The sequence below is a fragment of the Oreochromis niloticus genome, linkage group LG9 (genome assembly GCF_001858045.2).
Source record: "Oreochromis niloticus isolate F11D_XX linkage group LG9, O_niloticus_UMD_NMBU, whole genome shotgun sequence".
Lineage (NCBI taxonomy): Eukaryota > Metazoa > Chordata > Actinopteri > Cichliformes > Cichlidae > Oreochromis > Oreochromis niloticus.
The window spans coordinates 17,573,339-17,594,929 of record NC_031974.2 but is presented as its reverse complement, the minus strand read 5'-3'; the positions used below and the strand labels follow the sequence as shown (position 1 = coordinate 17,594,929).

Sequence of the window (21,591 nt, the reverse complement as noted above, 5' to 3'; positions counted from 1 at the left end):
GTTTTCAACCATGAAAAAAGAGGAACAGTTTTTTGAGATTAACAATGTAGCACTTTGTAGATACCTGCAAAAATGGTAACACACACAGCTAACATTTCACCACTGCTTGTTACAAATATCACCACCAGGTGTAAAACTGTCACTTTTGAACTCTTTGTGACCCCACATTTCAATCAACATCACTGGGAACTTTACTATCTGTTGTGAGTAGCAATCCCTTTATTTCTTTCTTTATTGTTGCAAATTCAATTTAACAAGAATTAAAAGACTTCCTTGGAAAAAAATCACCCTCCTTTGACATGTACTGTAAAAGAGCGCACATTTCAGAATTTACTGGAGTTCTGCTGTAAGCTATTATGTTTCCAAGGAACATTCCACATTTGTTAGGAATTCAATATTTAGACCACACAGAATGACCTCACTGATGTCAGTGCGGCAATTTTGATGACTGACACGTTCCAGACTGTGAAAAACAGATTTATTTTTTTATTTATTTGGGTTTTTTTTACAGTAACAAATGTTTCGTGCAAAACATTTGAAACTTCCTATATAATTAAGCACATTTGCTTTCAATAACTGTGTAATATTTTTGCAATACATATACTTAAAAGTTGATTACACAAAAAAATAAACATCTGTGAGTCAAACATATTTAATATACTACAACAGTGGTGGGTTAAGCAGACATGTCGGTTCGGGAAACTAGATGGGCTGAATTATTTGTATTCTGAATTTATAAAACGAATTTATTCTTCAGCTCTAGCAACAAGCCAGCATTATAGTAGTGATCGATTCACAAGTTTGGCTGATTATTTTCTATTAACTGAACTGCTTGATGTAATCACTCTACACATTTTTAATGATGTTGAAAGATGTTAAAATTCATTTTAACATCTGTTAGCATTTGTCATGCATGCAATAAGCATATCCTATTAGTATTGTGATAAATCTGCAAAACCCAAGCTGGAATAGAAAACATATCTTCTCATTACATTTTCTGTTCTGCTCTGAGAATAAAATGGAACGCAGATTGCTCTGTGTTACAGTGACTACTATTGTCTCCCAACAGTATACAGAGAGTGGAATTTCTGGTATCTGTATTTTAAACCCAGGGTGATAAACAAATGGCTGAAGCAACATCTGTGCAAACGGAGCCTAAGAAAACACTATATACCCACAAGGGTAGAAGAAAACAGATGTAAAGTATAAAACGGGGGATGGTTGTTTGCTTTTACACTGAAATAAGAAAGACTGGACTGGAGACAGTTTAGACTGCCCGTGCCTATGAACAAGGCATGTGTATCAGAAACAGCTTGTTTACAAAAAAGATTTAGAAGCTGCTTTAATTGTAAATGAAAAAAGAAAGAGATTTTTGACAAACTAGTCAAAAAACAAAACAGACATTTGTGTTTTAGAGAGATTTTTTTAAGACCAACACTATAATATATGTATATATAGAGCTGTGGAAAAAGTATTTGCCCTCTTCTTGATTTCTTATTTCTTTGCGGATCCGTCACATTTAATGTTTCAGATAATCACACATATTGTAATATCAGACAAAGATGACTGAATGTTAGTGTCACATCTTATCCAAACCTACCTCCTACCTGTGTGAAAAAGTAATTGCCCCATTGTTAAATCCTGAATTAACTGTGGAAAGTCAAATCACAATCACTTGAGTAGAAACTGTCTGAGAAACTGAAGCAGGCTGAAAGATCTCAAAAGCAACACATACTGCCATGATCTAAATCAGGGGTGGGGCAACTTCAGGCCTCAAGGGCTGGTGTCCTGCAGGTTTCAGATATCACTCTGGGTCAACACACCTGAACAAATGATTAGTTTGTTTCCAGGCCTCTGGAGAACTTCAAGACATGTTGAGGAGGTCATTTAGCCATTTAAATCAGCTGTGTTGGATCAAGGACACATCTAAAACCTGCAGGACACCGTCCCTTGAGGCCTGGAGTTCCCCACCCCTGATCTAAATAAATAAAGAACAAATGGGAAACAAAGTAACTGACATCTATCAGCTCTTAAAGGCTTACAACGATGTTTCTAAAGCTTTGGGATTCAGAAAGCCATGGTAAGAGCCAATATCCACAAATGGAAAACAGTGTGAGTAAGCCTACCAAAATTACTCCAAGATCACCTCAACAACTCATCCAGGAGGTCACAAAAGAACCCAGAACATATGTAAAGAACTGCATGCCTCACTTGTCTGAGTTAAAATCACTCAAAGTGTTCATGATTCGACAATTAGAAAGAGACTGGGCAAAAATGTCATCCATGGATTAAGAAAAGGTTAGGGTTGGGTGTAGAACTAAGACAGCATTTCATTAAAGGAACATCAAACCAACAGTTAAACATGGTGCTGGTAGTATGATGGTCTGCTGCTTTGCTTCTTCTGCTGTAACTGATGGAACCATGAATTCTTCTCTGTGCCAGAAAATCTAAAGTCCAGCTATCGTTTTAAATCTTGAAGCTCAAGTACACTTGGATTATGAAACAGGACAATGATCCAAAACACATAAGCATGTCCACCGTTAAATGGCCAAAAAAAGAAAACAAAATTAAGGTTTTGGAATGGCCTAGTCAAAGTTCAAACTTAAATCTGATTGGGATGCTTTAGCATAACGTTAAAAAAGCTATTCATGCTCAGTATCCTCCAGTGGGACTAAATTAAAACAATTCTGGAAAGAGGAGGGGGCCAGAATTTCTCCACTGCGATGTTAAACACTCAGTGCCAGCTATTACAAATGCTTGATTGCAGCTGGCATATATAATAGGAGCACTAAATGTTAAAGCGAGGGAAGTGTCTGATTATACTCCTGATCCAGAAGTGGGAGAGTGGCACTGTCTTGCTGAAACAGCCACAGGGTGCCGTGCTGCTTCTACCTACTATCGAAGCTGGAGATCCAAAGACTAGAGTACAGTGGGAACAATAGTAAGCAGTATGGACATAAAGAGCAAACCCAAGTAAAAACAGGGTTGTATAATATTTAGTTAAAATATGACAAAACCACAACCCTTTGGTAGTTGATGACATCTTAAAAACTGTGGGAAAAAGGACCCAAATCCTAATCTACACTTTCTAAATTGTGAACTTAGCCACACACCCAAGCTTCCCCTGTGACCACTGAGATATAGATGTCACATATCAGATGCACTGAACCAACTACTGTCAGCAAACAGAATCAAGGCAACAATTACTTGTCCTCCAAACTGCATTTGGAAAACCAAATTAGTAGGGTATGTACATATATTTATAGTGATGAGGTGGCACTATATTGGCAGGTTTACTACAAGGTTGTAAATGTGTACCCACTTCTGGTACACATTTTGAGGCCTTGTGGTTCTAACGTTGCCGCCTAATGATGACATTCAAATGAAAGGCCGTAAAAAAGAGCTTATTATGTGTCTCAAAACTCCAGCTTGTCCAGTAGAAATGGACATTCATAAGACTAGAACTCACATATATTTAAGAATTGCAAGAAAATATACACTTGATAAATACAACCTGCTGCCTCAAGTGGTTACAGTAAGTTGTGGCCTGTTTTCTGAGACAGTAGATAAAAAGCCATCCACAAAAAGAGTGAATTTATCCATATCTAAACCCTTTCGCCTTGTGCAGCTAGACTCTGTGACTATAACAAATGCACATGCTGTGCTATTTAAAGGTCTTTGGTCTAAGATTAAATGCAGTGTTACCTTCTAGCACTTCCTTCGAGGAATCCCTCAGCCACACCCTGGACCAATGGAAGCCCTAAAATCCCATAAATGTGACCACAGGAGCCAGGCGATGACGTGGTGACGTAGTGGGTACTCTGGAAGATGACCTGCTGAAGTAAGAAAAATGAGTTTTACTCTTTCCATTGATCTGTACTAGTAATTACACTTTCTGTGAAGTGATCAAAGCATTGGGATAAAAATAAAACCCATTCTTTTACAATCACAGTGCAGTTGCGGGTTCTCATGAATGCTTTAGGGGACCAAGTTTCTGTTATATGTGACTCACCAGTGCAATTGCAAAACCATACCAGAAAAAGAGGGTTGTGTCAAAAATAGAGCACAAAGTAGAACAAAATCCAGGGCCAACTGACAGATAGTCAATATTCTGGCTTATATATTTCCTAAACTATTGCACTGACATGAATTAAATGAGTAATATATATTATTCTTTACATTTTATTCTCACTATTGTTTGTGCTAGTTACCAGTTAATGAGCAGTTTTGTCTTCAATTTTCCATGTTTCTCTCATCTTTTTAAGCCATTTTTGTTGTTTTCTGTTCAGTATTGAGCATCTCCTTTGAGGCCTGTCTCCCTAATGAATCATCTGTTTCTTCTTGCAGCTTGATTAAATTTAAACAGCGCTTTTAAACCCACTGTCTCCACAACACCGCCAAAAATAGAGGACGGTCTGCTGTCGTCAGGGAGCTACAACACTGTTTAGTCTTTTTCTTACTTCAAGTGACAGTGAATACTGGAGGCTTGTGTGTTTTTGTTTTCCACAAAAATGAGCTTAAATTAAAAAGGCGGGCTTAAGAACACACCACCTGTGCTGCAGGAAACTTTCAAACAGCCGGCATTCCTTTTAAAGGTTGATGAACAGCTGTATTTAACTGTTGCAATCCAAAGTCTCCTAGTATCCCCTGATACGCAGACAGATAGAGTGAGGATAATGAGGTCCAGGTGTGTCTTGTTGCAACGATGAGCTAATGGCGTCCTACTTTGCCATCACCCCCCTCACCGCAGCCATCTCCCAGTTCCTGTATCCTGCACTTGCCCATTTTTGTGTAATTAAATGCAATTTTCTCACCCACACCACATACCCAATGTTTAAACTTGTCAACAGTGCTACTGCCACCACCGTGGACTCTTGACATGTCATTACTTCAATCTGCAAGTGCTGACTTCGACAGACAAAACTCTATAGATGGCCTCCTGCTTTTTTGCAGCTCTATGGTATGTCACATTTCCAATTACTGTCTCTGGCAGAAAATGAAATACCTTGTATGACTTCTGGACATTTTGTCAGGGTGCAATCAAATCTAAAGTGCATTACATTAGCTTTTTCAGATATCTAATGGGTATTGAGTCAGTGAACTGAAGCAATGGTTGTAGCATATTCCCGTCACAAGCTTCCAAAATAAAACATTAGGTTTTGCACCACAAACACTTTTATTTTCCAGCTGCAGAGAGTTCCCTCACAAACCCACAGGGCAAAAATCCCTGTTATAAGTTATATGTTTGGTGCTGAGCTGTCAAATTACTTTAATCCTTCTTTTGGCTGTGAATGATTGGACTGAAACTTTTGCAAAAGTGCAAAAGCAAGGGTTGTTCTACTGTTATAACTTGGTCTGCGTTAGTCTGAGTTTCCGAATAGGAGGAATCTCTGTTGTTGAAAGTATTTCTATTCAAGAGAGACAGCAAGATTTAAAGGGGTAATTTTCTCATGACACTAATGACACACTAATTTCCACAAACATGCCTGCCCAGTGCTTGCTATAGTGTCAGTTACACGCTGACTTACCAAAAAAGAAGAAATTAAAAACAAAAACAAGAGAACAGCTGAAATCAAAGTCAAACATCCAATACCAACTTTCTGGCACGACTCTACATTTTATAGTTCTATCAGGGCCTCACTGGAAAGAAGTAATAAAAGTTCTCACTCTAAATTTAAAACCACGATTCTGGTGATGTCATTAAGCAAAACAATCTTCTGGCACTGATTACAGCAGCCATGCAAAGTGTTTACCAGGAAGGAGTGGTCTGAGCTGGGGGGCGAGTCTGTTACTCTTAATAATGAATCAGGGACACAAATCACAGAAGGCATTAGTTTCAGTGTCAACTAAAACACAGGGAAACACAAATACAATGTGACAGTTAATGAAAGCCAGATTTATCATCTGGTTTCTGCTTTCCCCTTCATTTCTTTTTGTTGAGGGCATACAGCACCTCTAACATGTGTAGCATTACATAGCTGCTTTATATATGTTCATCACCTCAATGATGTCACAGGATTCCCTACTGTGTATCATCACCTGGAAGAGGATCTGCATTTGATGGGGCCACTTGGTCCTTGGGAGGATGGTCTACTGAGCCAACAGGACATATGCATCAAACTATCCAAAGCAAGGAAGATTCCAGGGGGATTCCAGCAACCCCCAACAACAGGCTGCTGTCTGTGCTGCTATCAGGGAGCCTGCTGGCTGCCAAGACAGAAAGGACAAGGAGCTTTTATCCTACTCGTAGCTGGACTGTCACATTAGCTGCACGTGCTAACTGTATAAGTTTAAATGTCTAATTGTATATGTATTCAACTTGAGCTTCTGCTATAACACCAAATTATTTACACTCAATTATAAGGATTATTTAATTATTTAAGTAAGTAAAAAGGAAAAACCTTTTCATATTGTAATTTCTCTAATGGAAAAAAGCGATCCAAATCTGCCCCTATGTGAAAAAGCAGCTGTCCCCTAACAGCAATCAGTTGTTTGCAATAACTGGCAATAAGACTTTCACGCCCATGTGGAGGGACTTTGGTCGTCTTTACAAAATTACTTTAATCCAGCCACATTAGAGGGTTTATTGAGACTGTTTAAGATCATAGGAAGGTTTTCTTGAGCTTGCACTTGAGCTTTGCGGGACAAAAACTGATGGCCAAACAGTCTCCTTCAGGATTTTTCTTTTCTGGTAGAGTGCAGAATTCCTGGTTTCATCGCTTATGGCAAGCAGCAAAGCAGCTTCAGCCACACTGCTACCACCATGTCTGATTGTTCTGATGTTCATTTTATGAAATGTGGTATTAGTTTTATGACAAATCTAATTGGACTCAAACTCCCAAAAATTTCAGCTTTTGTCTTTTCACTCCACAGGATATTTTTTCAAAAGTCTTGGGGATCATCAAGAGTTTTCTTTTGGGAAATATGAGATGAGCCTTTGTTTTCTTTTTAATCACAGTGGTTTTGGCTTTGAAACGCTCCCTGTGGATGTTGTTTTTGGCCAGTCTATTTCTTATTACTGAATCATGACCACTGACTTCAACTGAGGTCAGTTATTTAGACATTGTTCTGTGTTTTTCTCCCGAAAAATGTTAAATAATTAAATAATTTCAAATAAGCGTCAGATAAGTCTGTATAGCCTTTTTCCCCTTAAATATTTTAATAATGATACAAACAAACAAAAAAACCCAAACAAACAGCATTTTTTTGTTTTGTCTGGTTTTCTTTGTCTAATAATATCCTAATAATGTATTATTATTTTTGTTTTTTGACCATCTGATGCATCTAAGTGTGAGAAATATGCAAGTAAGAAAGAAAACAAGAAATTGGGATAATAAATAAAATAATAAGTTTTACTTATTTTTTATTATAGTTATAAAGGAAAAAAGTTTCTAAGTAATTTCTGGAAACGGACTTTTTTATATGTGTTTTTGCTGAGGTATTCGACAGCTTACACTAATGAACTGTTTGAACTTCCCTGCAGAAGGGGAGCAGTGTTGGTCAACCAGATGCCGTGTGCTCAGGGGGAGGGGACCAGAGGAGGGATAGTTAACAGCCGGCGGGGTGCGGGGTTCAAATACAGCTGCGCTTACTCACACTTTTCGCGTAGGACGTCCCTGTGCCAGGGGTGAATGAATACCGTTATCTTTCCCTCTGCACCGTCTCACTTCATAGGCTTTAACTCAAGAACTCAAGCTGCAGCTGCAATTAAGGAACCACGCCTGTTGCTATTTAATTTCCTTGAATTGTAGCACTTATACGACAGCTCCCTAGAGCTAAACGAATAGTTACAGGCTCCCAACCAGAAATCACACTACTCGTCGATTTTTTTCTAAATCCCCCCGTATTAATTTTATTATCGCGAGAACCAACAGAACGAGCCTCCTGGGCTGATCTTGACCACTGCCGCCGGGCTGGGAGTTAATATCCCCGTCGGTCACCCAGCTCTCTGACCTGGAGCACGCACTATAGCAGAGATGGAATACCTCAAGTTTTATTTAGTGTTTTCATGCTGGATCAAGTTTGCAGCTTCTGTCTTGTCCAGTGATGTTCCTCAAGCCCCTGTGCCAATTCCTAAAGGTAAGAAACGATTAAAAAACAAAAAAAACTTTTACTCCTTCCTATTCTTGTTTAGATACAGGGAAATATGGCTACTTTGACACAGCCAATGGCTACATCACATTTTACTGCGTTTACATGTTACCGTATTTTCCTGCGTCTGAGTTGTCATGCCAACTGTGCAAATACGAAGTTGTGTAGGTTATTTTTCTGGCTGTAATTTCCGGTTACATGATGTCTACATGAGACGCAGGTTGCCTGCCTGCGGCTCCCTGTGTGGGAAAGTGAATATGTCTAGCGCAACATATGTCGGAACGTAAAATTACATGATGTTGTTTGACAGAAGAGTCGTCTGCGGTTTCTCACAATCCTGTTTTTATTTGTTTGGCTGCACACAGCGCTGGCTTTTTATAAAGATGTCAGGCTGTAAATTTCACTGCGAGAAATAACTAACCAATTGTGGGCGAGTCTTTGATGATTTCACTAGTTTCCCCTTACTCTGCATTAAGACTAAAAATTCAAACCGTTATTGACTTAACCTAGATCCGAGTGAAATCCCCGAGTATATCATTTTATTTATTTATTTATTATACAGCAAACAAGCAATTATGTGATTGAGATACAGAGAAACGCCTGTAAACGTGTTATAATTTAAGGTTTATGGAACAGAGCCAAACACTTCTCTGATCTTGAGACAGGCTTTATTCTGATGTAAAGGGATAAGCTCCTTGAAGCAAATCGTGTCACATTTTTATTGACTTTGGGAGGGGGGAATCCACCCCCTGCTAACACGTAACTGTCGTTAAACTGCTCTAAATTACCCTCATATTATTCCCGTTTAGCATGACTTCTTCCATACTCACAGAGCACCTTGTAAAACCTATAGACAACATATGCAGATGTTGTGGCTTGTGTTTTAGTTAAGTCTGGAAATCTGGTTCTTTTCAAATGTTGCATCTTGCTGGGAGATTTGACTATCAGGACACAACAGCTGCTTTCAGTCTCTACAGGCTTGTTTTGTCATCTGCTCTGGACTTCCACACAGTAGCCACAATAACTTTACGAGGGATATAATGTTTTATTGTGAAAGCCTTCTATCACTAAACTGATGCAATATGTTGGCTAAATTTGTGACAGAAAGCAAACTTTCAAAAACCATGACTAATATTAAAATTGAACCCATAAACTGTAAACTCTACATATAAAGTCATTTAAAATGAGAGCACTGGACATTTCATTTTACACATACATGTACTTACCAAAGTGGTTAAATGAAAAGGACTAGGGAGGAATCCAAAGCTGTTTTAGTTTTGGGAAGTTCTATGTTAAAGATTCAGTACATGGGAGTGGATTATTGCAAGCCTTTCTTTTAAGCATCTGAAGAACATCAGAAAAGCATAAAGTAACTCCAATTGGGGGCAATCAAGTATTCAATACACAGTCACCCATTTCCAGGCATGTATTAGATGGAAGAAAAGGCCATGAGAAACATTTGTTCTGCCTGACATCAAGTCGATGAGTATTTTGCAAAAAGCCAACCTTTCCAGAGAAAGTGTGGGTGTCAACAAAACAAACAAAACCTAGATGAGAGTTGTGTGTTTGCCAGGTGGACCTAAATATGTTTTATTAGAACAAGTTCAAATCACATGGCGTTATGAAAGAACAAGGTGTCACTACTGTTCAAATAAAGCAGAAATGGTAGCTAATAAGGCACCAATGAAAGGACCCTAAGTCCCTAGGCGTTCGTTTAACATTGGTTGTAGCACAGATGCAAACGGTGTGATTTAGCACTGAAAAGGGGTCAGTAGAAGGAGGAGGAATTTACAGCTCTGCCCATTTCTCACCAGTGTGCACCTGGCCACTCACGGTGAACAACGGACATAGCTGTCTGGTTTGTCCGTTTTGGAAAGTTACAAAAATTGGGGCTGCGTAGACCCCCACTGTCCAGCAGTCTGAAAGAAGCCTTTCACTTATGTCTGAATGACTGTGTGAAACTTCGGACGGAGCATTGGATTCAACATGTAGGTCTTACTAATCCAAGTTTGAATAGTTTGCTGCAACACATAGTTTAAAATAACCAGCCCACTGTTAACCTCTGCCAGGCATCCTATCGGAACAATGTTTTTCCAGTTTTCTTGGCCCAGCTCTTATCCAGTTTCATCCTAAATTATCCAGTGAAAATTGTAGCTACTTAGGTGATTATATTTAACTGCTGTTTTTTTTGCAAGACCCCCCACCCGCCACAAGTTTTTCGTATCATTTAATTTGATGCAATGCCTGTATTTCTGACTGTTTATAGAATATGTTTAATAGTAAATGCTGGCTAGGTTAAAGGCTATTTCTCATGGCTTGTACTCTGTCCCCTTATCCCATGGATAATGCATCTCTCAGCCCTTTCCCAGACATCACTGACGTGTCAACAGGCAGCATTTTATAGAGAAGAAAAGGAAACCCCACCTAAGGTTGTCCATGCCTTATATACTGTATAATAGCGCTCTCTATTGCCTGTAATTCCAGTCTAACAAACTTAACAGACCTTGTTGCCAAGCCAAGGTTGTAATCATGCCTTAGAACGTTGTCACTATGTCACCACAAGGTTGGTTTCGTGCCTTCTTTTCAGCCAAATATGTGTTGTGTTGTCTGCTTTTTTGCATCGCCTTGTTTTCTCTCTGCTGTGTCCCAAGGATTTTATGTTAACTTGTAAATGTATAGATACATGAAAAGTGCAAGAAGTTCTCAAGGAGAACTGAAAGTGAATGACACTTAAAAATGTCAAAACACTCCTTTTTGTACAAATAATCAATTATTTTAAGTAATTTTAAATGGCTTTCTGGGAATCGAGCAGCTGTTGATCTTTGACAAAAGCCATGCTGGCTGAACCTTATATTGATGCAGCTGAAAAGGCAGTACTTTTCAGACTCCTGCATATTCTTCAAAATTTCAGGACTCATTTAGATTGTAGTAATATTGGCCAGAATGTCAAAAATACTGAGGATGGAAAATTTACCTTCACCTACCAACAACTTGGTACATTGGGACCAGTTTGCAAAATTTGCCTGTGAAAGTGGAGAGAAAAACAACAAAACTTTTTTAGTTATTATTTATTTATGCTACAAAGTCAGAGACATGGTCATGTGCATTCCTGCCTTTCTGCAAAATTAAACAAAGCTGAAAAGATTAAGGTGGAACATGAACAATCGGACAGTACATAAAGTTTTGATTTGTACTTCATAAAACTGCAGGATAAGTCATTAGTCCGGGTGAAGGATGTGCTCATCAAGTGCCTTTTGTAGTTGATTATAATGATGGTTTAAGTAATTGATACACAAGAAAACCAATTTTAAAAAAGAAAAATTCAAAAGTAAAGCCATGTTTGTGCTATTTAATGAGGCAGTGATTCAGTTTATATGAGTAATTGATTCTTGTTAAAATAAATTACATAGCTGAGAAGAAGCCAACCCATGCTCTTAGGGACCTGCTCATTGTTTACCTTAAACAAATCATTTAATTCCCTCTCCAGGTGCAGAAAGAGAAGCAAATTTAATGCCAGTTTTTCTCTCTGAAAACTGTGTGACAGTTCTGACAAATGAGAGGAAACTGAGAGAGAATCAATATAATTATGATATAAGAGTGACTTCTTCTGTTAGAAGTTTCTTGGGACTCTGTGTTGTTGGTTTATTACAAATTATTCCTCTATGCAAACCTGAAATCTATGTGTAACCGCTGATATATACGATGCGTAGAAGAACATAAAATATTATTTGCCCATCAAATCCTGACCCATCATTGGTAATGAAGTCACTGTTACATTGCCACATAACTAAATGTGCACATCTTTTGGTTTTTCTGCAGTATGTACAACTAATTGAAGTTAGTTAGAAAACCTTGCTATGAGGGCATCTCTGAAGAAATATTTCTAGAACAGTTTATTGGCTTTGCCACTGATGATGCTGGAGGCATGATGGGCCGACACTCCTTATTGAAAAAATCGCCAAGATGACTATTATTTATTGAAACATTTAGAGTACTTAGAACTTGTGGTCCATAATGCTGGAAAACATGTTACAAATTAATTTTCACATGTTTCTTAACTCTTAAAGTTTGAAGTTCTGCTGGCGACCCCTCCTCCCCAGTTAAGATATTTACAGATGTGGGTAAAAAGAAAGACTCATTCACTGTAAACACTACTATCCAGGAAAGCAGGAGAAAATCTGAAATCAGAGCAAGTATTTTCTTAGGAATCTACTGTAGTGTTATATTAATTCTTTCTTTAAACTGAAAGCATTTTGTACTGTTGCATTTTAACATTACGGTATGTCTTATTAAATATTGAAGTTAAATGGCACAACTAGTCAAGTGGAGATGGGATGTACTTCTGTCATGTTTCCTTTGGTTTGTTGGCTGTGAGTGTCTCAAACAAATTGTCAGACTGAGAATTGTGCATGTTAATTTAACACTAAACCTAACATGTTGCAACAGTAAGACATTAGTCTAACACACATATACAGTCCTGTTAACAGCTTTATTTTGACATATATAGTAGCAACTGTCAAGGGAAGTAAAAGACCAGACAAGACTGACTATAATATGTTGGTAGTCTGTCTTTGTGTATAAATTAGATGGCGATTAATTGGAGGCCTTCCGCAATCTGATTGAGTGATTGCAGTCAGTCCGAGCTGGACCAAGACAGATTGCCTTGCAGTGAGTGATCTGTGCAATCGCCTTGCCATGAAAAGTGTACGACCAGAGGTTGAGGATGTTGCATGCTCAACCTCTGGATGGGGCTGTTCGATATAACGATATATATCGGATGACGATATAAAAACGTCTATCGTTTCATTTTACGCTATCGTTTGTTTCGTGGTGTCGCAAAATAAACTGTTTACGGCAATATTTTTTCATCGTTTTGATGGTCTGTAGTGGCTATATTAATTTCTTAAAGTTCTCTCTTTCTCTTATATTTTATATAACCACACTACAGACGGACAAGCGCCTGTTTTTAGGCTGACATTCAATTTCTACTCTAATGTGATTGAGACCTAAGTTGTGTTTGTCATTCCTTATACAGCAATTCAGCACAGAATACATTAGCATATTGATTGAGTGCTTAACCTGCAAGTGCATAATGTTGAACTGGACTATGTGTTCCTCTCATTACTGAAAGTCTATAGTATAACCAGCTTTTTGGCAGAAGAGAAAATTACTGTCCTAACTGTCACAGCATGACAAAACCTAGATGAGAGATTAGCTTTTTTTCTAGTTTTTATTTGTTTGTGTAAGGAAAGGTAATGAGCTATTCCTGATTCAAAATGATGTGTGACGAGACTACGAAAATTGTTTCCTGGCCCAATGTTGGTGACATCATGCCACATCCTACGCCTGAAGTGCCTGTGGTTTGAAATGTGTAATTGAAAACACAGCCGTTTCTGTGGATGCCCTCCGTGGCTCTTGTGTTATGGAAATAGTGTGTTTTATCAATTATGGTGACTCTGGTAGTGACTCAAAAATAAACTCTTTATTTTAGTTGTAGACAACAAAAAATAAGACTTGTTTCATCAATTCTGTAAGCAAAAAGGTCCTCTAAGGCTAATGACTAACACACAGGTTAAAAGTAATGTCCTCATGTCTGCAAGTCCAGGTTTAATGTATGAAAAGTGAAACTACTGTGCGTAAGCCTCTTTGTGGTCACATTAAAATTCTAAATCTTCCAAAGCTGGAAAAAGCCTTACAAAATAGCTGTGGGCTGGGCAGTGTGCTTTATGTGTATCTGAAAACTTAGAGATGAAGGGATATAAATGTCAGGGTTTAACAGTTTAAGAGTTCATTAATTTTTGTGTATATGTATTCTTCTTATATTGTACAATTTATCAGTATCAGTATACACTGCAAAAAGCTTCAGAAATACCCTACTCTCTCACATTTCAAACAAAGGTTTTGAAATGTCCAGTCAAGATTGGGTTTGAACTTTTTCTTCAAGTCCTCTGTCCCTTCAATGTGTTAAACCAAATTTACTAGCCTTCTGAAGGAGACTGACTAACACTGTGTGGCATTTTTAATAATGTGGGTGAGTTAAATAACCAAGTTTGCATTGATATTCAGATCAACACCTTTCTCATTCCAGCTGTGGTCCAGTATCTCAGCTGGGATACCGGCTGATTGCAGATTCTTGTGATGGCTGAATTTGAATAATTTTGGTAACTTTGGCAACTGATACAAGTGATGAAATATTCATTCATCAGAAACTGAAGTATACATTCTTTCAGGGTTGGAGTTAGCTGTGCAGCACACAAGAAAAATACAGTAACCTTGTTATCTTCTATCTGGAAAATCTTAATAACGCTGAGGAATGGCATGGTAGACAAAGATAAGCTCTGTTTCTGCAATGAACCCAAGAACACCTGGCATAGCTCCGTCACTTACCAGCACCAGTATGGCCTCTGGAGCTAATCTTTCTTCATGCACTCAGAACAAAACTTCCTCCAAACATGTCTCAGCGCATTTTAGAAGCATGACAAAAGTATTCCTCTGTGTTAAAACTTGGTTGGGTCCTTAAAACAGTGTTGTTATATTTTGTTGCCAAACCAACCTTGCTTCTCCAACTTGTCTTAGGAAAAATGTGCTTTGGCCAGCCAAATGATTCTCCATTGTACTTTTCTTTTATATAGTTATATTTTCAGCAGCATTACCTTTAAAAGAGAGATAATTGTATGTGAAGGACTTGTTACTTTAAGTAACACAATGAAGGGTTTCAGCTATACAAAGTGCTAGTATAAATCAGCATTGAGGTTCTGGTTATGCACGAGGAGCAAAGCCATACATTAAGAGGAATCTTTAGAAATCCATTATACTCAGTTTCTTAACATGTTCCATATACTCAGAAATGCAGGAAGTCAACACGGACCTTAATTCAATTTAAATTTACATCACAGATTGGCTTTGAGGAGTTTCTGCAAGAATATCTGAAAGTTCACTTTGAAATCCTTGCATGAAAATCTAAATGACCTCTGGATGAGGTTATAAGAATTCCCTTTCTAGCTCAGTGGGTCTCTTGTTCTTGCCATCATGCTCAGGTTAATATGGACCAATTCCAGCAGACTGTGAATGCGGCCGATTGTTTCTCGTTGACATAAATAGCGTCCTCGAGCCAGTAAATGCAGATAAAATAAATGTAGGTTATTGACTGCAATATTTGCGAAGTATCTTTACTTACTTGACCAAAATAGAACTAAGGCTTGTGTTCACTGGCCAAGACCGTCTCATCAAAAAGAATTCTGTTATCCTTATGTGCAGGCCAGGGCAAATTCCCATGATACCCCTTTCCTTTCTGCAAGAAATGCTTACTTAAGCCTAGCCCCAGCCAGTGAGTCAGAACTTTTGCTCATCCAAGTGTGAAAGTTTACCTAGACGGCTGAGCCCCATGTGGTACAGAGGAAAAGTGCAAAGGAAAGACCACTTGGCGTCCATGCCTTTTTTGGAGAAGAGTTTCAGCAGCACTGTATGAGCTACATTCCTCTCCTCCTGTGGGTTGTTCATACAGTACTGACAAGAGAACACGCTGTGTTTACCCTGACTAGACACCAAAACTCTAAAATCACAGCTGTATAACAGCCTCCCTTTTAAGTGTTACCATCTGCCGCTCAATTATGCTTCATTATGGGTGTGATTATGGTGTTTGCATAAAAACACATCAAAGGACTGCTGGTCAGTTGCCCTAAGATTCAAAATTAGTGTTAGACAAAAAAACAAAGGAAGATGTATATTTCTATTACCCTCAAAAAGTCCCTGGGATTAAGTCAAATCATGAAGGAAGTGTGTCTTCTATTAACACCCTAGCTCAGGGGTGTCCAACTCCAGGCCTCGAGGGCCGGTGTCCTGGAGGTTTTAGATGTGTCCTTGATCCAACACAGCTGATTTAAATGCCAAATGACCTCCTCAACATGTCTTGAAGGTCTCCAGAGGCCTGATAATGAAGTAATCGTTTGATTCAGGTATGTTGACCCAGGGTGATATCTAAAACCTGCAGGACACCGTCCCTCGAGGCCTGGAGTTGGACACCCCTGCCCTAGCTCATCACCCAGTTATTTAGTTGGTCTAAACCAGGGGTAGGTAACTCCAGGCCTCGAGTGCCAGTGTCCTGCAGGTTTTAGATATTACCCTGTGTCAATACACCTGAATCATAGTTCATTTCCAGGCCTCTGGTGAACTTCAAGACGTGTTGGGGAGGTCATTTGGCATTTAAATCAGCTGTGTTGGATCAAGTACACATCTAAAACCTGCAGGACGCCAGCACTCGAGGCCTGGAGTTGCCTACCCCTGATCTAAACCAAGCCTATAGTAGCTATCATTATTATATTAAACATGAATAATATAGGTTATGAATGTTGCGTAAAAGGATATTTATTTCTAAAAAAAAAATTCATTTTGGGGGAAACAAGTGAGATGGTAGATTAGATGAATGATTGAACTATTTCTTTTCACTGTTATAATCTGTTATAATTTAATAGTCTGTTATAATTTCATGGAGCCCTATCCCAGAAGCTTGCACTAATCTAATATCACAGTGCTGTTGCTCCATTAAATAATGAAGAGTGAACAAGTCCTCTAAATGTCTCCGCCTAGAAATAGGCGGATTTACCTGGATTTCTGCATTAATTGGTAGCAAAATGTGGTCTGGTTTTAATCTTTGTCACAATAGCAGACCACATGCTGGTTAAACTAGGAACACATGAATGGCTTTACTTTTAACGTTTCTGTTGAGCACATTATATAATTACCTAAAATGCTGACTGGAAATGTGAACCCTTGAATTAGTAACTTGTTGAGACTCCTGAAGCAGCAATAGCCTCCATCAAACGTTCCCTGACAAATTGGCTTGGCTCATCAGTTTTCATCTCTTGGAACTTTGGCTTGCATTTGAAGACAGTTTCACAATATCCAAGCAAGGTTAACATCAACAGTTCACATGAGGGCACTGAAACTCCCAGGGGATTGCCAAAAATGTTTGAAAAAAAAGAAACACTTGGAATGTAGGAAATAAAAGTGTATGTCTCATTTCTTTTAAATCAAAGGTGGTTTGCATTTCCAGGCTATACTTAACTGGGAGCTTGCTTGTTGGGATGCACTCATGTGGTCTCCATGTTTATGACAGGAGTGAAGTATGTGGTTCCGAAAGGTCACGCCAGAGTCACAGAGGAGTAATTGGTGTTAGCTGTCAGTGCGTTTCTTCCTCATGGGAAATGTCTCACTGACATAACAGGAAAGTCACTGTTTTTCTTTTCTTTTTTCTCTCAGAGTATATACTGTACTGAAGAACAGCTCTTCAATGTGAAAATAGATGTCACTGTGCAGATATCACAATATGCAGCACCCTGTTATCTTTCATCGAAGATATACAAACAAACCTACTTGAAGTCTTGAGTTTATGTGTGTGTGTGCAGAAAAAACAAATGGAGTTAATTTCAAAGAGAAATACTAAACATTTCTCCTGGCTGTGATCACAGCCCGCAAATAAAAGAGACCTTTCATGGAGGTTTCAGAATTTTTCCAAGACATATTTGTGTGCGCCTTTTCTGTCTGCAATACTATGGCTGACTTCCAAGGTACACAGTCTGAAAGTCTGTTCTTTTATCCCCATACCTAACCTGGCTGACCTGTGTGACATCAGCTTTGCCTCTGTGTTAGTACGGTTTAGGGAAATGGGCAAAATAGAACCCTTTCCTGCAACCATTTAAATAACCTGTTTTATAGAGCAGTATGAGAAATGTGTTTCTCAGCTGCTGGAAACATCATCCCCTGGCAGCACTGTGCTCCAACATCTTCTTGCTTCAAGCCAAGAACAAGAACAGGGAACACCTGTGGTTCAGAATAGTCATCCCTTGCCTCTTTTCAGTGATTGATGTGAAACTCTTTCTTTTAAATGTTTCTAGGTTTTGTTGGGTGACATAGCATTTGGAACTGTTTGGAAAAAGCAAGACAGGGCATTATTTCCACCTTCTATCAGGACTTTTACGTCACACTAATACTGGAATGGCTGTGATGACGGAGCCACAGACTAGACAGAGATGAGAGAATGGCACACTGACGGTAAAGGGATGGAAAAGAGTTGCAATGAGGTTTCTGGACAAATACAGCTCTAGAATAGGACCTACCATGTGAACTAGTTCCTTACTTGACAGCATGTTTATTTTTACACTAGTTTCTGAGGTTTGTTTATATATATTCAGTTGTTTGTGTTTTTTGTTCACATAGTGAGAGGTAGTAGATGTAAGTATGTCTGTATCAGTTAGTTCCCAGTCACACAGGCCTAGAGACTGGTTGGTGTCTCCCTGGCAACCTCCAGTCACTAGGGAAGTATGTGTACACCCCAACCAGTTGGCGAGGGGTCACTGGAGATTGATGGCTGTCACTAAAAAATCAGTTGCTAAAATTCCAAATGGTCACTCAGACTTAGAAACTGGTCAGTGACCCCTGGTAACTACTGGTTACTCGGGAAAAATGCTTATTCCCTGATCAGTTGGTGAGTGATTGCTGAATGCTGCTGTCTCGCTAGGTGAAACTGGTCTCACAGACGTATATGGTAGTGCTGCAGAAATCCACAGTTTGCTTAGAAGACACAGACTTGCCTGCAAACACTCGCCAACTTCTAATAAAATGGTAGTGAAAATGTGAAAAATGCAACACAAATGCAAATAAGACTGTTTGCCTTCAGAGTAAAAGCTGTGCCATACTGCTGCAGCCAACAAGTTTAAAAAGGGACAGCTTTTACTTTGAAAGCAAAGGGTCTCTGTTTTACCTTTGTTTCACATTTTTTAAGTTACACTATCACTTGTTTGCAGACAAATCTTCTGTTTTCAGGGTAGTTGTTCAAATGTCTTAAAAACCCGATGCTCCTCTAACTGTTCATTGTATGGGGCAAGCGGTTGGGACAGGAACTAAGGTCTCTGTATCTTAACATTAAAAAACATTACATTTAAAAAACTAGGGTTTCATAAACTGCATTTAAATTATATGAAATTAAGCTGAAGCGACAAATTTATCCATTTAACTTGTATCAGCTTTTTTAGATCCACATCAAATGACAGCCATGTAAGATTTATTTGGCCAAGATTAAGAGGTCTCTCAAGATGAAAACGTGATGTCATAACATGTCCTTTTTGAACTGTCTAATAATTTAACTCTTTATACGTATAGTGAGGTTTGCAATGCAGTCAAAAGGACAAGAAAAAGATCAGTGATGATAATCGTGTTAAACTTCGCGCTCCAAAGGAGAAATGGCAGCTCTTTAACTATGTTCTTGGGCAGACTGCATTTTTGAGTTAGGTCCTCTGGAAGCCTTTATAGGTCCCAGATATCTACTCTTTCCCACTCCCAATTCCACTTGCCAATGTCCAATAAATATTTTACAGGGGTTTAATGGGACTTTGTGCTGTATATTAAACAGAGGATAGTCTGGTTTCCATATTTGAAAAGCAGGAATAGTGCTCAAATAGTCATTTAAAACCACATTAAAGCATCATTAACTTTTTTGTTAGCTTGTCTGATGGCTAGCACAGAACAGCACATTTTAAAATGTAAGCTAGGAATTAATTAGTTTGCCCCCTTTATGTTGTAACACCATTTCATGAAAAAGATTTAAAGATATGTGGTCCTTCTTCCTTTGGCAATAACTGCCAGAACATTTCTGATTAGAGCTCCCTCCCACCTCGTTTTACAAAACATGAGAGAACAAGTGAAAACTAGCTCAGTGTGTTAAGCTTTTGAGGAATCTAGACACACTATGGTGAAAATTTGCATTTGGTTAACCCTTCTTCAGACCTCAGTTTTCAGCACTCAAGGCCACTAGAAATATCCTGGAGGTTTGTGGGAGTTCTTCTATCCCAAAAAGGAGGAAATTATTTTGTCTGTCTTTGAAAATACACGTCCGTTTTGGGATCAAACTAAAACTACAGTAGTCCCTCCTAATTTGAGACATAGGTTTGCTTAACCAAATAGTTACCAGTATGTTGACATAGGTTTGAGGTTTACAATGATCATGGTCCACAAAGAAGTGGGAATCTCAATGCGTATATTTAAGCTTAGAAAAATATACACATTTTTGTGGATATCCTTCAATGAAAGCCAAAATTTTTGCAACCTAATATGTCTTCTGCAAGAGTATATCCCTGCATCCCTGTAATTTCACAGGAAAGAAAGCATTCGATGACTTAAGGTCAAAATAAGGAATATTTAATGTTATTTTTTTCTCTTTTTCAGAGAAATTGCTCGTCTTAACTGTTGCAACTGAGGAAACAGATGGTTTCCTCCGCTTCATGAGGTCTGCTGACTATTTTAACTACACTGTGAAGGTAAAACTTTCTTTTTAAATTTTGAAATGACTGCATATTCACAAATCCACAGTTAACGGCACCGCACTGACACACACAGCAGCAAAATGTTTTAACACAAACTTCCCAGGATTGATTGCACTTATTAAAGGAAACAATGGAGTGGAGCAAGCTGCAAAAACATTCATCTCAAACGGATAGCGTTTAATCTGGGTCCAGAATTCCCCTCTGTGGTTGAAACAACTGCAAAAAAACGCTTTTTCCTCCTTTTTTTTTTTTCTTGCTCAGAGTTCAGTTCATGCTCTGCCCTCATTTGTATGCTTATGTGTGTAATTGTGCTGCACCAGTTTGTTTTTGTTCTCCAGGCAGACATTTTCAAGAGACTTTTGGGCCAAGACAATCCATTTTAGTGGTTTTAACTATTTTAAGTTCTTCTTGTGTATTACTTCTTATTATGTGTTTGCTTATATTGTTTCTGCAAAATGCATACAATAACTTCTGTACAGAAAGCTCATAAAAAAGATTAGTAAAAAAAGAATATCCAGAAAATATAATTGTATCTCAGGAGTTTTACCTGTTACTGATGGTTATTATGTTAGCTTAGGCTATTATAGTATTATAGTATCGCACTTGCATTGTACGGGATCAGGCTGCAGAGTAAACATTGCTCCTGGATCAGTTTTGCACATGTTGTTATCAAGAAGGAGGGCTAGATGGATGTTTCCGGGAAAGGAATGCAACCAGACAGTTTACAGTTGTACACAGCTGGGAAGAAAAAAAAACTCTCAGAGGATTTAGTCATACTGATCAACTTCACAGAAGTGACGGAACTGCCATTTAAGAATCCAGAAAACTCTTGACATGCTTTTTTGTCTACTGGGGCATTTTAAGGCTTGCATGCTCCGGATGCAGCACTGGTTCTCATCACAAACACTATGTAAGATTAAAACATCAGCTGTCTTGCAACGCTCCCATTTTCATTCCCATCAGACAGTGACTCCCTGTGTCCTCCAAATCGAGCCATAAGCGGGCTGATATCTTGTAGCAGTTGTGTAGACTGAACGCAGCTTAATAAGCTCTTCAACTGAGCGATATTAACCCATCAGCTGTAAAGAATTGGAATTATTTTATCATTAATCAAGTAACCAATGTGAGAGTGCATTTGGGAGTTTCTTTTTTTAAAAAACTATACAAAATAAAACTGACAGAC

At 38.5% G+C, this 21,591-nt stretch overlaps 1 protein-coding gene and 1 long non-coding RNA gene across 4 annotated transcripts in view; one reads left to right on the top strand and one right to left on the bottom strand.

Moving 5' to 3' along the window:
• The window catches only part of LOC102078491 (uncharacterized), a 73,096-nt gene extending 65,363 nt beyond the window's left edge, over positions 1-7,733 (bottom strand). The window contains exons 1-3 of one of the 2 annotated variants that reach the window (XR_003221580.1): positions 7,597-7,733; positions 6,040-6,207; positions 3,706-3,836 (exon numbers count right to left, since the gene is read on the bottom strand). This is a non-coding gene — a long non-coding RNA (uncharacterized LOC102078491). The remainder of the gene's footprint in view (positions 1-3,705; positions 3,837-6,039; positions 6,208-7,596) is intronic. The other variant, XR_265810.4, reaches the window with a different exon arrangement.
• plod2 (procollagen-lysine, 2-oxoglutarate 5-dioxygenase 2) overlaps positions 7,627-21,591 on the top strand; it is a 34,330-nt gene continuing 20,365 nt past the window's right edge. For both annotated transcript variants that reach the window (XM_005448893.4, XM_003439210.5), the window contains exons 1-2: positions 7,627-8,079; positions 20,311-20,402. In XM_005448893.4, coding sequence (XP_005448950.2) covers positions 7,977-8,079; positions 20,311-20,402 — 195 coding nt within the window. In that variant the 5' untranslated portion in view covers positions 7,627-7,976. The remainder of the gene's footprint in view (positions 8,080-20,310; positions 20,403-21,591) is intronic.